Source organism: Cebidichthys violaceus, unplaced genomic scaffold (genome assembly GCF_023349555.1).
Source record: "Cebidichthys violaceus isolate CVI_PGR_0920_01 unplaced genomic scaffold, fCebVio1.0.p SCAF_12, whole genome shotgun sequence".
Taxonomy (NCBI): domain Eukaryota; kingdom Metazoa; phylum Chordata; class Actinopteri; order Perciformes; family Stichaeidae; genus Cebidichthys; species Cebidichthys violaceus.
In genome coordinates this window covers 4116205-4140040 of record NW_027176285.1, presented here as the reverse complement: position 1 = coordinate 4140040, position 23836 = coordinate 4116205, and the positions used below count along the sequence as shown (strand labels likewise).

At 44.6% G+C, this 23836-nt stretch overlaps 2 protein-coding genes across 2 annotated transcripts in view; one reads left to right on the top strand and one right to left on the bottom strand.

Moving 5' to 3' along the window:
• Positions 1 to 18047, top strand: part of LOC137868913 (retinoic acid receptor RXR-alpha-A-like) — a 23905-nt gene extending 5858 nt beyond the window's left edge. The window contains 8 exon segments of the mRNA XM_068705949.1: positions 995 to 1056; positions 1058 to 1096; positions 1098 to 1166; positions 6490 to 6619; positions 8992 to 9124; positions 11107 to 11198; positions 13570 to 13675; positions 13904 to 18047. Of these exon segments, the coding sequence (XP_068562050.1) occupies positions 995 to 1056; positions 1058 to 1096; positions 1098 to 1166; positions 6490 to 6619; positions 8992 to 9124; positions 11107 to 11198; positions 13570 to 13675; positions 13904 to 14051 (779 nt within the window). The 3' untranslated portion in view covers positions 14052 to 18047.
• Positions 18048 to 18103: 56 nt separating this feature from the next.
• wdr5 (WD repeat domain 5) lies at positions 18104 to 23352 on the bottom strand. The gene is made up of 14 exons (XM_068705951.1): positions 23174 to 23352; positions 22154 to 22263; positions 21897 to 22005; positions 21490 to 21563; positions 21295 to 21384; positions 21059 to 21148; positions 20874 to 20957; positions 20723 to 20778; positions 20489 to 20535; positions 20190 to 20265; positions 19938 to 19971; positions 19735 to 19809; positions 19544 to 19631; positions 18104 to 19234 (listed from the first exon to the last, which is right to left on the bottom strand). The coding sequence occupies exons 2-14, from the start codon at positions 22229 to 22231 to the stop codon at positions 19134 to 19136; spliced, it is 1002 nt and encodes a 333-aa protein (XP_068562052.1). The 5' UTR covers positions 22232 to 22263; positions 23174 to 23352; the 3' UTR covers positions 18104 to 19133.
• Between the last annotated feature and the right edge of the window lie 484 nt (positions 23353 to 23836).

The window sequence follows — 23836 nt, the reverse complement described above, 5'->3', positions numbered from 1 at the left end:
AGACGAAATGACTTGCTGCAATCTGGATTTTGCAGTCCGTTACAGTGGCTAAGAATCCACACTGAACTGTTTGACTTGCATTCAAAGTTGAAGAATTAAAGCTGCATTAATTAATAAATGGTTGGCCACTAGGGGCAGACAAACCTTGAAAAAACACAACTGATGAACGACAATCCAACATTCACTCTACTTTAGCTCTTGTTTTGGTCTTCACCAACTCTTGTGAAAAACGTGTAGCTCTTTAGCGGCTACATTTTCAAATTTCTTCATCAGCTGGTCGCCAACTTTGTCCGCCATGTGGTGGTTACACACAGTTGGTCTATCAGAGCTTGTTTTGCTGAAAATGGCTGCCTGCTGCTGCTTGAAACGGGGGCTGATGATGAAAGAGTGAATCAAAACATTAAGTGTGCTGTAAAACAACCTTGGGTATTAACTCTCTGAGTTGTGACCACTTTCACATCATTAGTCATTTGATTTGTTGTAAACATTAAAAAAACATTAATTAATGCAGTTTTAATACTTTGTAACTTGTGCAGTATCATAACCCGGTGAGCTTGCGATCCAGAATCTTTCTCTCAACATGCACATGCTGACATTAGCGGAAAACCCTTTAATCCGTCGGACGATTAACAGGAACAATTAATGTGTTTTGAGATAATCGACAATGTCTGCTCTTACAAGGCCAATTATGTATCTATTTGTTTGATATAGTATTTTACTGAGCCAACACCAGGGAAGGCCGCTACACAAACCTTTTTATTTATACAAGTTTAATGAAATTTTAGTTAATTCAAATGCAAAAAAAACCAACTGCAATATATCGGCATATATATATATATATATATATATATAATATATATATATATATATATATATATATACATCTCTCTCGGCCATTAAAAACCCTCTTATCGGTCAGCTAGTGACTACTGAGTGTAAAAATAAAAAACTAAAAACAGCAGTAGTGACCGGGAACCAGTTTTGTTACATGCAGCCGTTCAGGAGGAGCGCCAGCGAGCCAAGGAGAGGAACGAGAACGAGGTGGAGTCCACCAGCCTGCGCCAACGAGGACATGCCTGTGGAGAAGATTCTGGAGGGCCGAGCAGGCGGTGGAACCCAAAACCGAGACCTACATCGAGACAACCTTGGGTGTGCCATCCAATTCGGTGAGTTGGCGTTTTCACGCATTCTTTTTTCAAACAATTGCACGCCTTGTCATTCTGCAACAAGTCGTCATGTTGTGTTGGAACCAGCGGACATGCAGCACATACCCTACTTTTTCTCTCTGGTAGATGTGGGAAAGTGAACAGTTTTCCTCTCATATGTGTTATTGACTTAATGGGACAGATTCTGTAGTGTTTGTTGCAGTTAGTTTGAAAAAAACGTAATGCATTATTAAGTACTAATACGTAATGATACAAGACTTCAAGCTGTAACTGTGTCCAACTCTACCGTCTGTAATTCACAGAGGAGAAAGCTAAATGTTTTTCAGATTTATGGCTCATGGCTTGTACTATATTTTCTGCTTTCCAAAATATTTTTGGAGCCATGCCACCATTGTCCACATTTAATTTTATCTTTCCAGCTGCATGTAGCTCCTACAGTATATCTGACGTCACCCATTGGTTTGTGGACTACGATTTTTGAAGCCTCGAGTTAACATTTTGTCTTGTTTAGTTTTTTTGCAACCAGAAGTGAGTGACCAAAATGTCACAATTAACTTTCATGAACTGTGAAACACACTGTGAAAGGGTTAAAACTTTAAGTCCCAGACCGGACAATGCCATGGTAGTGCCTGTCAATCACAAGGTAGCCCCGCCCTGAAGCATACCCTTCTTTATCGTCTATTTAACTCTAAATGTAACCATCCTGACAACCAAGACCTGAAAACTAGAGATTGAGACCATAAGCTCATGTTCACAATGTTTACTGAGGTAATAAATCAAGAGAGAAGTAGAGTCATTTTCTCATAGACTTCTATACAACCAGAGAGTCGCCCCCTGATGGCCATTAGAGAGAATGCAAGTTCAAGACACTTCAGCAATTGGCTTCACTTTTCAGAACAGAAAGGTTGCCGCCCGGTCTGCATGCTGACAGCTTAGCACATATTTTACTTTAGTTATGTTGTAGTACAAACATAGTGCTCCTCATAGCGCCGTTTGAAAAGCGTTTTCTCTGCGTCGTGGAGTTCCAGGCTGTCAGCCGGTAAAGATGGGTGTGATTACCATTCGTCCTTTCTCTTTTAGTCCCTTTGGAGGTGACTGGAGCGCTGCTTTACCTGTTCACCTCGCATTATCTCCTTCGCTCAGCTGTGAGTCCCCCCCCTCCCTCCTCCCCCCCCAGTACCCGGCTGAGGCACTGTGGGCCGTCTTTTAAACAGAGGAGACTAACAGTGATGAATAATGCAACAGGCAGACTGTTCCTGAAAGCATCCCACAAAGCCTCAGCTTCCTCAGGAATTCTGCTGCAACATGAAGAAACAGAGGAGCTGCGCAGCGGCCTACCAAAGGAGGCCAGGGAGGAGGGGAACAGAGACTTAAGGAGGGAGGAGGAGAGGGAGGGAGGGAGGGAGGGAGGGAGGGCTTCTCCAGGATTCATCCCGCTTCAGGGGATGGAAATGTCCTATGAAGTGAAGGTAGAAATGTGAGGGCTGTTATGTGAGTAAATGGGAGCTATTTTTGGAGGGGGGGGGGGGTGCAGATAGAAATGTAGGCGATGAGCCTTGACATTAGGGAGCAGGGAGTCACGGGGATCGGCTGGCAGCTCAGACACTCTATGCACTGAGTGTGTTTTTTTGGGCTGAGCCTCGGCGGGGTCCCCTCGGTGCCCGCTGCCTGCCTGACACCAGGAAGAGGAGCTTTTCTAAAGAACTACCAAAGAGATGAAAACGGCGCTAATGTACGGATGTACTCTTGGTTGGTTCTGGCCTCCCGCAGACGATCACCGCTGCTAGGTGGAAACAAGTGGCATGGCTGTCTAGGACAAGGACAGCAATGGACGTTGGGCGTTCCAAATAATAAAAAATAAAAAAACGGAAGAAAGAATAGATTAATTGAAAACTCGGGCAAGTAAAACGCTGCTATTACGCTGCACCACACTGGAGCCCAGGATGTTGGCAGAGTGTCAGCGTTCAGGCTGTCCTGACCACAAGGACTCCCCTTCTCTCCGAGTCTCTCCCCCCCCCGTAAGGTCTCCATTGAGAGGCACTGCCCCGTGCTATAATTAATCACAGGGCCCGGGCCATGAGTGTACACCATGAATAGGCCACCAGCCACTGTCTAATGGGCCGGGGTCTGTCCAACCCGAATGAAGTGCGTTTATCTCATGGTGACCTAGAACAGGAGTTAAACAGGCGTTAGTAACGCGCCTCCAGTCCGGACGGGGGAGAGGAGTTCTCATAAGGACGAAGAGTGGGAGGAAAAGAGACGCGACCGCTCACCTCTTTTAAACGTTTAGTTTCCAATCTGTCCTGAGCTCACGGCAGGAAGCGCTGCTGTTGTTTGGATGGTAGATAGCCGATGACTCATCCCCGCTCCAGCATGTGAGGACAGCATTGTTTTTTCTTCTTAATTTTGATTTCAATTCTAAAAATGTGGGACACTTGAGTAATTCATTTTCCCACTGATCCGCACGAGCGCCCGAGTTTTGCTCTGTTGTCACGCCAGCATAAGTCTGGTTCAAGCTGAATAATGAAAAATTGAAAAGGCAAATCTTCTCGTCTCCCTCTCCTCGAGTGATGAAAATTTCATAGGGCGGTATGCAAGCCTGGCATTTCTCTAAGTTGCGGGGATGATCGGCCGTGGCGGGGGAAGCGTGAGTGGCCATAAACCCCTTTTGATTTGCTGGGAATGAAGACACTTCCTTTTTATTTGTTTTTTTGGTGGCAGGCATTTAGAGATCTGCTGAAGGGGCTAAAATAAAATGAAAATGTCTTCTCTCGCTTTTTGACTCTAGTTTCATCTTTTGTCCAGGCTCCCTATTTTACAGCTGTGATCTTCACAGTGGTAGAAGATGTCGAGCCCCCCCCCCCCCCCCTTAACACCCTTAAATGCCGCTCTGCGACTTGAACAGTAAGTACAGTAATGCGATGCCGGAAGGATTGTTGCAGGAAAGTGTAAGCTCCTCTCCCCCTGTCATCTCACTCAGGACAGGAGCAAAAGAAACCAGGTCAGCGTAAACACGGCTAAGATAGCCATTCAACATTCATGAGGCTCGCCGTGTTTAACGAGAACCCTGGGACTTGTCTTCTTAGGAGGGGTTGGCCGGCCGCCGAAGCTCCGTTTTCTTTTTTACTTTTACTTCGCTCTTTAGAATGAATTAGCCGAAATCTGTTCACGTGTTGTTGTTTTTTTTTCCGATAGAGAGGGGAAACGCAGCTCGCTAAAATCTGTGGCGACGTCCATGTCTCCCACGGAGATCAGATGCTGAAATATTCATAAGAGCCCTGTTTTCTTTCCCCCCCCCCTGAAGAAACGAATAAAAAAAAAAATAAACGACTTCACAAAAACAGTGTAGGCTTTGTGTCTGGTTTGTTTTTTTTCCTATCTGCGACTGCTCTGCAGTCGGTGTGAGCTCCACAGCGTGGAGGAGAGGGAGGGATGGTCTTTGGCCTGCGCGTTATGAAAGGAGAGCGCGAGCGGAGGGACGTCTTCTCCTTCATCTTGAACTAATCTTCTCCGGAGAGCTGCCGTTGATGCGGGAGATCCTCCGAGCTTTTTGGCATCGATCTGTGGGATTTGGGCAGGAGGAAGTTTGGGGAGAAGTTGCAGAGTTTGTCGAGTTCACACAGGGATACTTAGAATTTAAGGATGTTTACTTGATTTTTAAAAGAATTATGCACAAACGCGTGTGCACAGAGTCTTTGTTTACACACATGCACATCAAGGGTTTGCGCTCCTGGGATGATGGTAGATTACTTGTCAGAGATTGACAGTATTGTTCTGTTTTTGTTTTTTTTGTACCTCTACCCAGATGGATTTACATTTTAGTCAGTTAGTCCTACTGTATGTGTGTTGCATTAATATTCCACCGCTGCTCATAAACTCCCTGTTGATCAAAGAATACCGGCTCCCAATCTGATGTGTTGTGACGGTTAAGGACAAGCAGTCCTTGTTCTCTGGACTGGCGTTTCAATAGAACACAGAACTGATGATGTCAACAGGACCTCATGTGCAGCAGCGTAGCTAACAATACGGACACAGAGATCCCAAACTAGTTATTTAGTCCTGGGAATGCTGAGCTTTCTGTCTTACAGTTTGCACAGACGCCAGTATTCTGTTGACTCTCTCTTTAAATTTGACATTTTATTTAGGACAAACAAAAACTAAAATAAACACGAGCTAACTCTGCTTTTAGACCCAAGTGTATGTTCTGCAGCTTTTGCCTGCTGGTAAATGTGCGTTTACTTGAATGGAAGCTTTTCATAGCGTAAATGTGTGCGTAAAGAGGTCAATTGTTCTGCAATTGAGCTCGCTTTCACAGCAGAAGTACATGCGCCACAGTCACCCTTGAGATTACACTTAACGCCTCTCAGCACCTAAAGAGAAGAGAGGCTTTTTTCTCTTTCTTTTTTTAAAAAGCGTACGCACCATGTCTTATATAATATACATTAAAATAATAGGTATGTCCACTCGAGATCCGTCTTTGGCCTTTCTTCCAGCTTTTATGCCCATCTCTCGCCGAGGCCTAATAGATCTAACGCAGAGAAATCAATGAGGGGTTGATGCTTTCTCCTTGGAGGAAATAGTCAGCGGTCCTATTTTGGGCACAATGTACAGTGACGTCCATTATTAAGCGGACCGGTCCACTACCGAGAACTGCTTGTTTTTTATCATTTATCAGAATGACTTTTTTATTTTTCTTACAACGAATCTTTAGAAAAAGTATTAATACCTGCACTATACCTGGTTATTATATTCACTACTGATGGATAATGATAGTGGACATTTGTTTCATGTGTATGTTTTACTGTGAGTAAATATGAACACTCATTACACATTTATATATATATTTATTAGACATTTATTGGCTGAGTTCTCCTAAAGGCCTGATAATAAAGTCCCACTGGAGCTCCTTAGCGCTTGTTATGTTGTGAAGTGTCAGCGGAGTGTCAGGAGGGGCCTCTTGAGCTCCCATCGCCCGCTTGAAAAAGGCTGATTTGTGCATCGACTAAAAGGTCCCCAAAGAAAGACCCTGCTTGGTGAAAGTCGTTTTTTATTTTTATTTTTTCCTCTCACCGGTGGCTCTCTGCAGGTATTCCCTCCAGGAGCTGTGAAAGAATCACTGTTTGTTTAGTGTTCCTACTTGCTCCTCTTAAGAGGTCATCATTCATTGCATGGTACTGATGTAAGTGTGACGTGTGAGTGTGTTGATAGGTGGCTAAAGCCGACACCAGGCTCGCAGCCAAATAGACGCACGGAAAATCAAATATGTGAACACCTTTTCATTTCTAACACTGACATTTGTGTCCGTTCGTCTGTTTCCCTGCAGCCCAACGACCCGGTGACAAACATCTGTCAGGCGGCTGACAAACAGCTCTTCACCCTGGTGGAGTGGGCCAAGAGGATCCCCCACTTCTCTGAGCTGCCGCTGGACGACCAGGTCATCCTCCTACGAGCAGGTCCGTCAGACAAAACGGGTCGTACAAAAGCCAGCCGCTTTATTTCTTAATGACCCCTTCAGTCAAGTGTGAGAGCTCTGGCAAACACTCCAGGACTACTTCAGTCTAGCCATTTATTATTTGAACATAAATGAAATATCCATCAAGCACAGTGGTGAAAAGACAATACATGAGTATGTAGTACTGTTCTTAACTGTAACATTTCATCACCTTGTCTTTAAACAACAGTTATTATGCGAGCATTCAACTAGGCAAGAATCTGGCGATATGATGCGTATCACGATACAGGGGTTATGATGCAATATATTGCAATACTGAAAACTGTCACCGTATAAAGAACGTATGCATAAAATCTGAGTAGCAAGAAGTTGATTTTTTTTTTTTTTTTTTTTTTTTTTTTTTTTTTTTTATGCAATCGGAGCGGTGGGATCTGCATTTGCGTTCATCACAGTCCCTGTAACATCCGACATCAGAGCACCTTTGTGCAATCTGAGCAGCTGCCACAAGTATTTGCGTTGTAAACTATTAGTTACGTAAACGATAGCGTATTGATATTTTCCTACATTCTGCAGCCTCCGTGAGAACAGTGTTGCGCCTGAGCGGGCTAAAACAGCGCGTTCATTCAACATGCTCATGTTTTCGGTGAACCGAATGGATCTGTTCGCAACTAATGAACTCGAGCGCCGTTAACTCTCGGGATGGTTAACGACGCCTGCGCACTGTGTGGCCGACCGCCAGCCTGCCGCCGCCGCCGCCACACCCGCCTCCAAAGTCTTTTAGTGATTAACTGTCAACTCACTTCTCATATCCATGGACTACTTTATTGCCTTTATACGAGCTCAAGTATCAAATGCATTATACAGAAATGAAGGTTGAATATCCTGTAAACAATTATATTTGGCTGGTAGAAAATATACTCTATATAATAATAATAATTGCCTTCCTTTTAAAATCATTTGACATGTTTATAGGGATTTTATCGGTGAACTATTTGACACGTTACTCGCTGACGCATTTTTGAACGCAAAGGATGCAGGCGCCTGTTTTTTTTTATGTGTGGGTTTTGGGACTATTTTCAAGTTATCATGTGCACAACTATTGCAACGAAGCAGTCGTTGGCAATGAAAATCTCATTAAATATGTAGGCATATTTATGAATATAAAAAGGCAAATCGAGACTCTATACACACAGAGATGTAAACAGGAACGTAGTAAACTGCAAATGGCTAACGTGAACCGTAGGATATGTTGCTGTTGAGTGCCAGCTAAATAAAAAATGACGAGGTTTTTCATTTTTATGATCCTGTGAAACAGTAGATATATACGACTGATGAGAAAAAAACATGTTGTAGCCGCTGACGGAGAACACGCACTGAATAGACTAGATGCTAGACCTGGCTCTCTGTCTGTATCTAGGTAGAAAAGTGAAGCAGAAGTTGAATAGACTTGATTTGGCCATAGCGGGGAATAGCCTTCTCGGTCATGTGACTGAGACGAGAGTCAGACCCACCAAGGTCAGAACGGCTCGCTGTGTGTATCTGAGGCAAAGCTAACCGCTGAGGATCACAGAGGCGGCCGCGTAACAACGCAGAGTGAGTCATCCGTCACTTCTCTTCCATTCTCTAACATCACGTGCTCCAAAAGGTCTTCTGGGTTTTCTTTCAACACATTGCCCTCGTTGCCTGCTTGTCGCTCCACATTACACCATTATACTCTAAATCCACCTTGAGGGGAGGGGGGGGAGAAAAATTGCTATTACACACCCTGATAAAAAAAAAAAAAAAAACCTCCCATCACTCCTCATCCTCAGCACATACAATGATAGAGAGAGAGAGAGAGAGAGAGAGAGAGAGAGAGAGAGAGAGCTCTCAGGTTTTCTATAAATAACCGCTTTGGTTCTGCTGTATCACAGATAAAAGCATCGCGGGCTCCTCTCTCTCATACCCAACTCAACTCCAGGGAGGAGAGGCTGAGTGTTGCCAGGCAGAACAGTTAAAGGAGCCCCGTCGCTCAAAAGGCGGCGTCCTTGTTTTCTTCGTCGCCCCCCCCCTCGTGTCAAGGCCCTGCTCTGGCACGTCAAGCCCGGCGTCTTTATCGCGGTGGCAGGCGCAGTTCATCCCTTTTACACGCTTGTCTCCCCAGAAAGCATGATTCAAACGTCTTCGTAATAACCTGATGCCTGAGAAAGCTCTTACCGCGCAGCTTAATTGATTCATTGGAATCCCCCTCCCCCTTTGTTGTCAGTTTCATTTTGTCTGAATGTGTGAACTTTTGTACCGGGATTTGCCAGTTCAGTTTTTGTTTTTTCTTCTTTTTTCCTTTCTTTTGCTCATACTTCTCCCCCTCCATCCTTCTCCTCATCTCTGCTGCAGGTTGGAACGAACTCCTCATTGCGTCGTTTTCGCACCGCTCGATATCGATTAAAGACGGGATCCTGCTGGCGACCGGGCTGCACGTCCACCGCAACAGCGCCCACAGTGCCGGAGTGGGCGCCATCTTTGACAGGTTGTTATTCCCACATTACTGTTCATACTGATGCGGAAGTGCAACCTACAGCCGCCACTTTCAACTATATCAAAACACACATTTTTAATAAGAGGTTTATAAATTGTAACAAATGGCTTTATTAGAGGTTAATAAGTGATTTATAAATGTTTTACAGGTCAGTAATAAGCCCTTAATATGGACAACTATGTTACAAGATTTGGGGACATATCTTTGAGTTATAACATAGGTTATTCATGGTTTATTACTGATCTATTAAGCATTCATAAACCATATGTTACTATTTTAAACATATACACCCCTTGGTACCCCTTGGACTCATCAGAAAGCGATAGGATCATAGGCATGGTTCATAAATTGTAACTAAAAGTATTGCAAATGCTAATAGATTACTTATGAATGCATTATCAATCAGCCTTATTAGAAAGTGTCAACATTGTATGCATACTTAAGACACAAGTAATGTTTTATTCATGTTGATACATCATGCATTAATGATTTAATCAGTAATACTTTATTAATAATGCCATAATGCTTGCCATGTTGTGAAAAACATCTGCATGTACTCCCGCAGCATAACTTGCTTTGTCTTTCTAAATAGCCCAACCATTATTAATACCTTGTTACTGATCTATAAAGCCTTAATAAATCATGTATTAACTACCGATGAAGCATTAGATACAACTTTTATTAGAAGGTGGTTTACAGCGCAAGACATTTGAAATATCAACACCTAGACTGGAAGTCTCGAAAGAACTATTGATGGATTCCAGTATATTAAACATGTACGCCTGTACGCATCAGGGATCTCACAGAAACACCAAACTGCTCAAAAAAATCCATGCACAAGCTTCTCTCGGTGAAGTCGGGCGTGCGCCCAAACTTCAACCCCGGTGACTGTTATCGACGTTGCAGCTGTCTGACACACTGACATCTCACACAGGGGTCTGTTCAGCAGCATCGCACCTTCAGCTGAACCCAGATGCGGAATTTGGAAAGGATTTATTTAGAAAATGAAAATTGCAGTTTTAGTGTAAATGGTGGTGCCATCAGACCCATGCTAACAGCAGTCTGTCTCCTCCTCCCCTCTTGTGTCTCGGCCCCTCTGATCTCGGAGCCTCTGTGCCCAATCATCGGCGCTCACAGCCACAGGACATGTTCCATCTCCGGCATTAACCGTGGCGAGCATTAAGATGCAGAGAGCTGATAGTGTTTCGTTATCTACTCCCTCTCTCTCTCTCCACCATACAAATGAAGACGCTGATTAACTTAAACACTTGAGTCTTTTCTTTTTTTTCCTTTTCCTTCTCTTTTTTTGTGTTTTTTTTTTTCTTTCTCTAGCCCCGTTGTTCCTCCTTGGAACAAATTGAATTAGAATGAGCTAAGAGCCACAATTGACTTTACTATCCGAGGGAGGGGGGGGTGGGGGGGAGGCAGAAATAGAGTGAGAGAGGGGGAAAAAAAAAAAAAGAGCGGCGAGGAGAGGGTGTGACGGAGTCAAAGAGGGGTGAGGAGTTCGAGCGACTCGGCGCACCGACACTCCCACCGGTGATGTCACGGACAGACGGCGGGAGTGTTTGGTGTTGGACTGCAGCGTGTGTTTACTCTGTGGCTTTCCTTTTATGAAAACCATGTACTAAATATAATGGCTTTGCAGGGTTGTAAACTTTTCCACTCATCTAACTGTTCCAACGTGGGCTGAGTGTATTTGTTTTTTTTGTTTTTTTTTTAAAGTAGATTGGAGCTGAATAGATGGTCATTAAAAGCTATTTTTAACGCCCCAGTCTGGATCTGGATAATTCACAGTGCGTCGTTTACGACAACAAAGAAATCGACCAATTAGACTCAAATGGTTTCCTGTGATCTTAACTTCTCTGGCACTCCGTTATCTGATGTAACACGAAAATATGATTAAAAACAGTTGATTTTAAATTAACCACATGTCTGACTTTCTTTCTTTTTTTTTTGTCTCTTTTGTGCAGAGTGCTCACAGAACTGGTGTCAAAGATGAGGGACATGCAGATGGATAAGACGGAACTGGGATGCCTTCGAGCGATAGTCCTTTTCAACCCAGGTAACTATCGCTGTCTGCGAGTGCTGTGGCAGCTGAAGGAAGCTGTGGATCAGGTGTATGAAGATGATCGATTCTTCTTTGAGTTTAGAATAACAGCTTGATTGGGTTACCAAGCTTTATCACATGAGGATCTGCAGCACTGTTGACATATTTCCAACGTGGGATTGTTCTCTCAGAGCGACACGGTGTTGCTGAGCAGCTTTGTTTGTTGAATGCTAATCTTTTTACAGCACTATTGCTTCGAGCTATAACCAAGAAAAACAACATTCAACTGATATTTATATTCCTAAAATAGAATGACTCATTCAGGACTTGAAGCTGAGTAATACTCCACCTAAAATCTATGTTTAACTCCTCCAATATGCTGGACAGATGGCTGTAAAAAAAAAAAAAGATTCAAACGGCAAATACTTTTCCATCAGTATTCTAACAAACATTCATATTTTCACCAAAATGTGGATAAATGCACCACCTGAGGTGGAGCTTCATAGCTTCAATAGCAGAGCAGAGCAGTAGTGTAGTCGGCCACATGTTTTAGATGTACTGAGCACACGGAGGGAGAAGGGGATTATGCTGCAGAGAAAATATGAAACATGTCACCACCGGGATCCACTTTAAATCTGAGGTGATTTCTGGAGTGAGGAAACCATATATGTTTAATATGGACCTTTCAAGCCAAAGAGTTTTGATAGCGTTAGATTTTGGGCGAAGCGTCACTCAAAGCGTTGGACTCGTGACTCAGCTTGACCTCGTTAATGTAACTCGAGATTTGGGAACTGGCTTTTCACTTGCCTGTGTTTTCTTTGAACTCGACTCTGGACTTCTCCGGTGAAATTGAGACTCGTAAAACTGGTGTGCTTCCACCTCTTGAGTCTGCATAGCACTGAGGGAGAGAGGCCAGAATAAAAGCCGAGACGGTGAATATTCTATTGATGCGACTGTACTGAAGGCATACGCATGAACTATTTCTTTAACTAGGAAGGTACACTCACACATTGTGACTCACACTTCATTCAAAACAAAATTCCAAGCTGTCTGCCCCGCGGTGATGTACTCCGCAGTGTGTGTACTAGTAGTTCCGTTAGTCGTTAGCGGTTAGCCGAACGCACGCTTCAAAACAATCACATTTGAGTTCCGGGAGTTACGCAACAGTGCGTGCACTGGAATTTCCATCAACTGTTAGCTCTTAGCCGAACACACCGCAAACTGTTACCGCCGGACTGTCGGAGATGCACTCAGCTGTGACATCACCAGCGGCCCCTACCAGCCCGAGGGACGGGTAAGAGTGGTGAGTGAGGAGAAGAGCAGGCGGTCAGTAGCAGTAGAAAACAGACAATAAAAGGTGTTTAGAGAAAGTGTGAGTCACAGCAGCCGCCAGAGGTCCTTGAGCATGCAGCCATGACTGGCCGCCCAAAATATCATGCAGTTTGCTGCAGCAGAATGCCAGATTAGCCGTGGACAGACACACTCATAGACACACACACACACACACACACACACACACATGGACTCAGGCGACCGATCGCATGATTCTCCTGGCAGGGATAATAATACTGCAACATCCTAGTGTGAAAGAAAGCTTATGACAGCGCGTTATATTTAATTGAGGCCCGTGTCTTGCCACGGCGCGTGTCCCGCCTGCTATCAGTGCGCTGCTCTGTATTTAAACCTCCTCCACATGGCAACCAAAGTAAGCCAAACCAACCCATGAATGTGACCCAGGTTTTTTTTTTTTTTTTTTTAATGACTCAGCGTGGGAGCCTCCCTCCGTCCCTCTGGGGCCACTGTGGATCTGTTGAGCCCAGACACACACTGATCCTCTGTGTTCCTCATTTTGTTCAGGCCACATCCAGGCCCACCGGCCCCCGGTTCACATCTCGGCCTGATTTCCTGTTAATTAGGGGTTCACAAGACTGGTCTGACGGAGAAAAGGGAGGGGGGGTGTAGGAGGGGACGGCGAGGCTAAAAAAAGGCCCTCAGTCCAGCCTTTCCCACACTGTGTGATGGAGTCCAGCCGCTGACAACAAATGTTCATTCATTGTTGTTGATCAATTGTGCAGCGCTTTGTTCGCCCGAAATGTTGCTCAATGACGCGTTTGTTTTGGGGTTTCCAGCGGAGCTTAACTTAGCGCCGTCCTAATTGGACTAACCCAGAATGTGGCGACACACGTCCATCATGAGCCCCGCGGGGTTAAAACTCAACTTGTGAGTTAGTGAGGCCCTCCATTTAAAACTGCTGCAAGGGGCCTTTGAGCAAGGCACTCGCCGGAGTTTTCACAAAAAAAGCGACCGCAAGAATGAGGAGAAGAGGGATGTATGGCAGCAGGGTTGTTGTTGATTATTTGTACTTTCTTTCTGTGTGTCTCCACAGACTCCAAAGGGCTGTCCAATCCAGGGGAGGTGGAAGCTCTGAGAGAGAAGGTGTACGCGTCTTTAGAGGCCTACTGCAAACAGAAGTACCCCGACCAGCCTGGCAGGTATGAACGTGTGCACATCCCTCTTCCTCATTGCTCCTCACTAGGCAGTACATACGAGGCTACATGTAGCCTTAGAATATGACCCTTTGGTTGATTCAAATGTCATAATGAGAAAAGTAAAAGAGTAAAAAACCCTTGTGTGGTATCAGTTTGTTGTGAGTCTGTCTTGCTCCTCTTGTCAGACGTATGATGGACTCCACCTCTAATTTTGGTCTCGTGTCGTCACAGGTTTGCCAAACTGTTGCTGCGGTTACCAGCGCTGCGCTCCATCGGCCTTAAGTGTCTGGAGCACTTGTTCTTCTTCAAGCTCATCGGGGACACGCCCATCGACACCTTCCTCATGGAGATGCTAGAAGCCCCGCATCAAATGACATAATAGCAGAGCTATAATAGCCCCCCCCTTCCCTGGATCGAGGCTTTTTAAAGAAAAAGGAATCCAGCCTCCAGAGGGACAGATCACGTGACGGATGGGGACCCTCCCCCTTCCTCCCTCCCTACCCTCTCCCTTTTGGATGTGTTTCAAAACAATGAATTCATCATGTCTATGGGTCTGTTTTATACCTTGTAAAAAATATATAAATAAGAAATATATATATATATATATAGATATGAAAATCACGCGGCGACACGAGTGACAACAGTGGACTTCAACTAAGGTCGGACAGAAGACAAAAGAAGCGCATTGAGCCATCCTTTTCATCCTTGATTTTCCTACACGGCGACAAGAATAAGCAGAGACGATCGGGTTTTAACACCCACAGTTGCAGGTATTTTAAAAAAACATAGACAAAAAAACAACAACACGGCGTTGATGTCACATTTGGACACTCAGCGTTGTGATCGGGGACAATCGTGGACGGGGAGAGCCTCAGGCCGCCTAGACTTGGACCTGAGCCCTCTCTCTCTCTCTCTCTCTGTCTGTCTCTCTGTCTCTGTCTGTCTCTCTCTCTGTCTGTCTCTCTCTGTCTCTGTCTGTCTCTCTCTATCTCTCTCTCTGTGTCTCTGTCTCTCTCTGTCTCTGTCTGTCTCTCTCTCTCTCTCTGTGTGTCTCTGTCTCTCTCTGTCTCTGTCTGTCTCTCTCTCTCTCTCTCTCTCTCTATCTCTCTCTCTCTTTCAGGACTGAACTCACATGGTGAGTGAGTGGGGTGGGGGGTTCCCGCCCGACTCGACTGAACACGTCAGGTCTTGCACTAGCCGTTGTGAGCTTTCTGGAGTTGAAACTCTGAGGGGGGGGTTAACGAGACTGCAAGTGCTTAAAAAAAAGAAGAAAAACCTCAGGTGTCTGCCCGATTCCAACGGAGACAAACCACGTCTTACTCCGTCAGCACTGTGCGACATCGGGGAGGACGACACTTTTAGTCAAGAGGCCCTTCAGCTAACGGCAATCGATCGAGCCGAGAGTCCGTCTGCAAGCGGGAGGAGACGCAGGCCGATGGCCGCACGTTAGCTTTACGACGCTACGCGGCCTCATCCCACCTCACAGCATTTTGGGCCTTTTGTTGCGACGTTAGCCAGAAAGTGAGCGCACAAGTATCACCTGTTGGGGGGGGGGGGGGGGGGGGGGGGAACATCCTCCTATTCGCCGGCGGCCTCCGAGCTCCCTTTTTTCCGTACCCTTGACCTCTGCCCTTCTCATTCCACGTGACTTTCAGCACACCATCTTTACACCTCCACACTCAGAACCCTGCACGGCGGGACATCAGCTTTTTATTTGTTCAAACACCGACATCTACCTGTACAGAGAGTTACAACCGTATACAGTATTGACGTTCTTTTGACTTCAGCAGCAGCGATGCACGAATACCTCCGTTCTCCAATCCGTCCGACTGTCGGCTCCTGGCGCCCGGAGTCGCAGCAGAGCCTGTTTGTTTGTTTGTTTGTTTGTTACTTGGCACTTAACCTCATGACGGCGGAGTCGGGTTCCTAAACGGAGAGCTGATGTTGTCATGGACCTCTGAGATGGAATCTGGCCCCGATCAGGGATGCACCAGTTTCAGCGGGACACACACACACACACACACACACACACACACACACACACACACACACACACTCTTGCTCTCCCTGCACTTCTCTGGACGACCCAGTGTGGAGCTCAAGTGGAGCTGAAACGTTCGATGTCTCCACGTTCTGTATAATTCTGCTTCATGTCCACATTCTGTTGCTTGTTGTCCTTCCTCCTCTGCTTTTCTCTAAATGCTGCAGCTGCTGCGAAACTATGCATCGAGTGCATTTCCAAAGATTGTCCACAGAGCGGGAGCGTGTTAGCGCGGCGTGATATTTTTACTGAAACGGCTTGTTTAAGGTTTTATTTCCCCCGAGATTCAGATATTTGATAGTCATTCTGTCCGTCTTATGGAGTTTAAGGACATGGTAAATCACAGCGAAGGCCCAAAAAATGATTAGATGAAGGATTTTCTGCTCATTCGCCACGCTTTGATGAGCGCCTCGACACTACCTGAGCGCTGCGTCGTCTTCATCCTGTGATCACCTGAACTGGTTCACGGTCTTTGGTGTGTGGAGCCTCGAGAATGCCACTTCAATAATCTTTTTTTTTTCAGTCTTTTAATTATAAGCAATTTACATATTTTAATCATGCATGACAAAAACTAAATATCACATTTTTTTTTATTCTGTTAATCATTGACTACTGATTCAGTTTAAAGTGGAATCATAGTACTGATTTTAATTATTTTTTTTAAATATTCTACATCTCAAAGAATGTGTCTCCTGTTGGAACATTTAAAGTTTCCATCGTGTGATTTCTTTTACATAAAAAATATGAAGTGAAGTCCGACCCACAGAGCAGCAACAGGCGCTTCTATTGGCCGGCTGTCGATCCGCCCTCGGAGTGTATTTGATATGCTCCGTTTGAAATTGTATCCACATATTACTTTATCATAATTAAGTTAAGGTTGAAATATTCCAGTGGCACCATCAGGGCTCCATAGCGTTGACTGATACCATGACCACGTGATCAGGGTCCAGTTTCACAGCAGGGCCTCCACTAAGGAGGGGGGGGTGGGGGTCAGCTTTACAGATGTTAATCCACCTCTGTAAAACTGATCCTAGTGATCAATTTCCTCACTTTGGAAAAGAGCAAAGAGTCGGGTCAGACGCCATTCACTGGCTGTGAGCAGGAGGACAACATTCATTCTGGACTGGAGGGCACGCGGCGGCCATTTAAGAGGCGCGAGCGCCCTCTGGTGGAGGAGGAGCGTCGCTGCGACGTTACTTGAATTCTTTTTTTCTACAAGTATTTACTCCGACTAGAAGACGGCACTTAAGTCTCCGCTGCGTCATCACTTTGCTCAGATTACAAAACCTCAAGAGAAGCAATAAGTTCAGTATTGATTATCACGAGCCGTCCAGCTCAGTTTACACTATTTATATTCTGCAGCAAACAGAAACGTTTTGCAATGTTGGTATTATTCTGGGCTAGAGTTGCTGAGTTTTTGTTTTTTAGAGGAACAATTAGAAACAAGGAAAGCAGATTTAAGTCCGATGTCCCCCCCCCCCCCCCCCCCCCACTTTACTGTGATTGGCCGAGCGCAGGTCTCTGAAGCCATAAAGTGGACAACGTGCGCCCCCCCCCCCCCCCATACAGAAAGGATCACCTCCATGAACGCTTTATAACACAAAGCTCTATTTTGTTAATATGTAAATGTGTATATATTTATAAATCTATATCGACAGATCTGTTCTTTTGAGTATGTCCGACATCGAAAGAGGAAGACGAGTCTGTCAGACCAAAATGTTCCACGACTCAAGTTACAAGTTCTTATTTGTTGCTTTCAGACCGTGACTATCAAACCTTGGTCCACCAGCAGAATCGCAGCAGCTCTAAAGCTAAAAAAAGAACCAGCTTCTCAGCCATTTATGGGACCTCAAACCGTGAAAGAGGGAAGAAAAAAAAAGACTTTAAACCCTCTGAAATGTGTGTGTTGCTTGGCAATTGTATGTTCAAAAAGTGTAATAATCAGGAAAAGCTGGGCTTGTGACACAATCACTGCTTTCTTTGTTGCATCGATGGTAAAATGTTTAAGAAAAAAAAGACAAAAAAAAAAACAAACACTTGGAAAATGATCTATTTTTGTACAAAGGTAATTTTATCTCTTTGCTTGTGTTCTCTGCGGGCCGTCGCATACGTCGTGGAAAAGCTTGTTCCTCGATTGACAGTTGAAGGTGCGAGGAAACGATTTCGCCATTTTCAGCCCGTCGCTGCGAGACGGGGAATGTCCTTAATTCTATTTTTGTCTCTTTTTTTTTAAGGAGATGGAATTTTTGTCTTCTGTTCTTTGCGAGTTGTTCTCTGATGTTCTTATCTTTCATGGACAGAAAAAAAGGTTATTAAAAAAAAACTCAACAATGAGCTTGACTGCCGATTGTGTGTGTGATGTCAACGTCTAAACTCACGACTCGGTCACGTGAAACGTACAAAAACTGGGTTTATTAAGTCGCAGGTTATAGCTGTCAAATGTCAGAACATGTATTCCACCAAAAGAAATAATGAAGCCAGGTTAACTACAGAGAACAGATGCTGCCGGCTTCATGTGCAGAACAGAGGGAGCTAATCAAGCAGAAGAGAACAGACACAGACAGCTGAAATAACCAAGTCACAATACGTCAACGTCATATGTACAGATGCTAGAGGACTAAACAGCTGCATTTGGTCACTTTCCTAAACTGTTCAATTTAGACATGGGGGGACGTTTTTGTTGTAAATGTCAAACTACTTCCTGTGCCTTCACATTTTTGTACTTTAAATCCTGATTTGTTGCCCTAAAAGGACTTACAAACGCTGAATATATCTTGTTACGGTGCACATTTAAGATCTGGCAATTAAATATCAAGACAAAAAACCAAACACTAACAGAGATGCCTTGAATAATAAATAACAGCCATAGAACCCTTAGATGTCTTTTTTTTAATACCTGAAGCTTGATGTCAAAGTCACTTCTCCGTGAAATCAGAGGCGACACTAAAGTTCCTCAAACTAAAAGAAAAGGGCAAAACACAAATGAATCATAGAAAGGCCAAATAAGCTTTACAGTTATCGTGAGACCAGAAATGCACGCGAGTTGGTACAGAGCCGTGACATCGGGGGGGTTGGGGGGGTTAACGCAGTCAAAAATACTGAAGCACCAGAACAGAGCATCAACATTGTTGTATAATAAAAATAAAAAAAGTCTCCAACTTCCTGGTGGAAGAAACTAAATCTGGCACACGTTACAGACGCATGGAATATGTGGCTTTGTGGGGTTTTTGGGCCGATACTGTTTGTGGTCGATGGATCTCATTTGATTCTCCTCGTTGAATTTAATCACCTGAAAGCCCTCTGCCGCACGCAGGAGCTCTGTTTGGGAAAAAAAAAAAAAAAGTCCTCTTTTCTTACAACAAAACATAGAAGAAAAAATCGTTATGACCGGCCCAAAAGATCCAAAAAGAAAAAGGGGGCTTAGCAGTCGCTTCTCCATAGCTTGATGGTTTTGTCGTTTTCTAAAGCTGCAGACGCGATGATGTTCTCCGTCGGGTGGCAGGCGGTCGAAATGACGACGTCTGGAAAAAGTAAGAGACGGGAGGGACAGTTTTAAAACCGTAGTACACTCAGCCACAAAGACCCGACTGAAAAACAGCTGGCAAAGTGTCACATGTTGGGACAGTTCACCCCAAAATCAAACATTTTGGAGGTATCTGCCATTGAGATGTCTGTTTGCTCAAAACACCAAAAAATGTTTTTTGACTTCCCCAAGATAATCCACAGAGCTTGTTGTGAGCACTTTCATGTAGGAGCTATAGACCTATGTATTTCTGATTTGGGGGTGAACTGTCCCTTTAAAAAGTTAAGACCCGGGGCCTCTCCTGTACCTGTGTGGCCCTGGAGTTTCTGCACGATCTCCTTCGTCTGCAGGTTCCAGATATAAACCATGTTGTCCTCGGAGCCGGACACGATCCACTGGAAGAGAGCGAGATAGAAATTTATTTAAAGTGTGCCGGTGAGCCATTACCTACCAGAGACAGTGTTCATTAGGAACATGAAGGAATGACAAAGTTCTCACCTTTCCACCGGTGACGGAGAAGTTCGCAAATATGCAGTACTTCTCGTTTTTGTGGCCGGTGTACGTTTTCAAGCACTGAAATGTAAAAAAACAAAAAAAACAGTAAAAATCGTACTGCTTCACGCGGACAAAACTACAATCAGCAACTAAAAAGGAATCGAACGTGAAAGAAGATAATTCAACCTGAGTGACTAGTTGCTCACCTTTCCTTTGCTGTAGTCCCACAGCTTCAGCGTGCTGAGTGGACACAAATACAGCAGAGCACCCGTTAGAGCGACTCGCATTAGCAACAACAACGTGACTGTAAAACCAATAAGTCTCTTGATCATATTAACTCCATGTTCGTTCTGTCTCGTGTAAACCTGTAGCTGAGGGAAGCGTATCGTAGCGCCGCGCCGCCCTCTGCTGGTGGAAGCCCTGAACAACATGAACGGAAAGAACACGGTGACACTCACTTGTCCAGCGTGGCCGCCAGGATGTACTTCCCGTTGGGGGAAAACTTCACAAACGACACGGGGGGGTTATCGTCGTCTGTCACCAACACAACGGGAGCAGAGTCAGCACAAAATACGGCAAGACAATAATACCGCACGCGCGCGCACGCACGCACACACACACACACACACACACAACGATGCCTCAGCGCAAACGGAACCAATCAGAGTATTACGTCACTCATCGCTTCAAAATAAATACTTGTATAAAAAGGTGAAAATCGGCACAGATTGGAGGCCTGACAGATGGCTGACCTTACCTATGAGCGTCTTTAAACACTGCCCCGATGCTGTGTCCCAGATTCGGCTGGGGATAAAAACCAAAATAACTTTTAAAAGAAGGAAATGTTCATACTTGCATGTCTTGCTTTGACAAATGCGTTATAAAGTCCATTAGGTCTTAAACTTTCCGCTAATGACAACTAGTTTTACATTTTCCTCCGTCCTGCTGCACGATCAGTGAACGTGAACTTCTGATCTAGTTTTGTTCTCACCAGAGTCCGTCGTAGCTGCTGGACACGATCAGGGATCCGTCTCTGTTGAAGTGAACCTGTGAGCAGAGACAGACCATCACGTTTACTGGCACCGGGTTTATCTGAACAACATCCTCTAATACCAACATCATTATTTAAAACAATAACTTACAGCTGAAACTGGGTCAGAATGAGCCGGCAATGTTTTCAAGCACTTGCCGGTCTTCACGTCCCATATCCGTACACTCTCATCAAACTGGAATAAATAACAACAGACATGTTCAGAAGAGGCTCGTAGCCGAGTGCTTCAGCAGAAGGTCTAACGTCGTTTCCATTGACTGCTTGTTGTGTGCTCACCGATCCTGACACGATGAGATTGGACTGGGGGTTGAAGTTGCAGCAGAAGACGTAGTTGCTGTGACCTTTTAGAGTTTTTAAGCACTTCCCCTAGATGAGAAAGAAGGAAAGAGCTGAAATGTCACATTCTCGCCGGTAACAAAAACAATAAAAGTCCCATCCGGTGTTAGGCGACTGGAACGTGATGGGATTGTTCTGCTCGGTGACTCGGCGCCTTTCATTGAGCGCTCTCTTACTGAGCTGACGTCCCAGATCTTCAGGGTTTTGTCGTCGGATGCGGACACCAGGAGGTTGGAGTCGGAGGACCAGGCCACGTCAGATATACCCTGCAGGTTCACGGGGTGTTGAGATTAGGAACACAGCAGCCGAGGCTTCGATATGGAAAAGTAGATAATACGGCTACGGTAAAGATGAGAATCTGTTCAACTCACCAGTTTGTGTCCGGATATGGTTTTCTCAAACTTGCCGTCGTATGCTCCCCAGATTTTGATGAGTTTATCGGCAGCTATAAAGAAACAGAAAGAAGATGCATTTAGTGAGTGTTGCTGCAGCCTCCGCGAATCTAAGCTCACTACTCTTTTCACAATATATTTCTAATAAAAGGCAAATGAGAAAATATCTTCAAATAGGATTAACAGTAGAGCTGCAATTTTTAGTTGATTAAATTGAATGAATAATTAAGACATGAGAAATTGTCTTTTTTTTTTTTTTAAACTATTAATGGATAGAATACCTGGCAGATTAAATGATAATGGAAAAGTATTCTAATTGCAGGCCTAATTTGCTGTGGCTCCACATGTGGTTTCATAAACTCGGCAGAGGAAACAAAGGGACTCACACGAGCTGGCGAGCCATTCTCCGCTGGGACTGAATTTGACGGAGGAGACGGCTTTAGTGTGGCCCGCTAGTGTGAACTTCAGGCTGTAGTTGGGCTTGGCGGGCGCAGACTGTGAACGAGAACAGAACCTGGAGTTTAGGGCAGACATTAAGTCGTCGAACAATTGCAAAGAAAAAGCTACGTCCGCCCACAAACGTTCTCGCCATTCCCACAATTAACCAATCAAGTGTAGCTGCAGATATTTAAGGGGTCCAGACCTTGCTTTGACTGGCAGACGCTGACGGGACGACGGGAGGCTTCGTGTCGGTCTCTGGTTTCTTATCTTCTGTTGCCATGGTGAGGAAATGAGCATCTACTGAGCACGCTCCTGGAGACAGATAGTAAAGTGAGTTTAATAATGAAATCCTGTACGAGTCTGCGTTATAAGGAGACAGTACACACTTTGTGACGCATTAGAGTATTAACATGAGTGTGGAGTAAATTAGAACAATGTGTGATTACAACAGTGGTGTGCATTGGTTGGTCTTCATGATGATTTAATAGATAGATGCATAGATAATTTAATTCAGGTGAGTTAAGCTGTACTGTCCAGTTTATGTCAAATTTTAAATGACGATATCCAACTGATATTTAAGCTTTTAATGTAAATTATGACAGCTAACGTTATTTCATATGGAGGGGAGACAACCAACTGATACTGTAACGTTACCGGAGATTAGATATACCGTTAAAAGATGTCTTTAGTCGTTAAACAGACATGACCCGTGTGGCTGCTTTCTACTTTAGCATAGCGTTATCTGAAAAAAAAAAATGTAGCTATTTCAGCTAGCAATTAGCTAGCTAACGTCACCTGGCTTGTTAGGGTTAAAAATGACTGAATATAAACATTTAATAGATTTAGCTAAGACTGTACGTGCGGCTAGTTGGTATCAATTCTAAAAACCGTTCACGTTTATTCGTGTTTAAATGCGATAAATGCGAAAAGAAGAAATATTAAACAAAGGGCGACACGGAGTCCGTTCGTTGGTTAGTTCAGTTGTGACAGTAGCTATCGTCACACTGTATGCTGTGCATTTACACAATTACTATTTGAAGCCCGGGCAGAGACAGACAACAACTCAATGTTGAATCCACTGGTTCAACACGAGAGCTAATGTGTGTCACAACATGCTAGCCGTCTGCTCGCGAAGCATTAACGCTGTTGACAAATTGGTCGCGCAGCCACGGAGGGGCCCTCCATTCAAACGGTGAGGATTCAGTCGTAAGCGGATACTCACGGGGATTCGATGCAGCTTCGCGGTCAGATTGTTACTCCTCGTGAAGGTTGGAGGGAGAAATGCGCGTATTTTTTACTCAGACGACCATGGAGGACGCGTTTATCAATAGGCTGGCCGCTGGGTGCTCGCCTGCGACGAGAAGCTAGGGGAGAAGCGGGGAATGTGGTGCGCTGGTGCGTCTCTGCGCATGCGTGTCACTCTCAGAAGTAACGGAGGCTAATGAGGGACAATAAGTGTCAAAGGCAAATTTACCTATTTCGTCACGTGTGGGTTTTAGTAGTGGTGTTCCAGGTGACTCTGATCATTTTAATGTTTGTTTTTTTATTTTAATATGCACTTTTACAAAGCAATGGAAAGTGATAAAATAGAGGTTTGTGGATTGTATGTCCTGTATACGTTGTTTTGTGTTGGGCTCAATTAGTGCGAGTCATTACAACATTTGACTAATTTACCTCAGGGCAGATACAATTAGATGATGTTACTTAAACGCGGATAAATATGCTGATGGCAGTACAATAATGTTATCAAGGATATCCTGTCAAAGGATATAACGTTAGCCTGAAACGTAGACGTCCCTTTGTGATATAACAAATATACTAGCATGGCCCAACACACTCCAGCACAGTAGGTGGCGGTGTGCGCCTTTGATTTACAATCCGCCAG

Coding starts and splice junctions, on each gene's coding strand:
- wdr5 (XM_068705951.1), bottom strand. CDS start 22,231: ATGGCAACAGAAGATAAGAAACCAGAGACCGACACGAAGCCTCCCGTC. Junction 20,536..20,722: donor AGCAGCTACGACGGACTCTG/GTGAGAACAAAA, acceptor TTTTATCCCCAG/CCGAATCTGGGACACAGCAT. Junction 19,632..19,734: donor TCTCCGTCACCGGTGGAAAG/GTGAGAACTTTG, acceptor GCTCTCTTCCAG/TGGATCGTGTCCGGCTCCGA.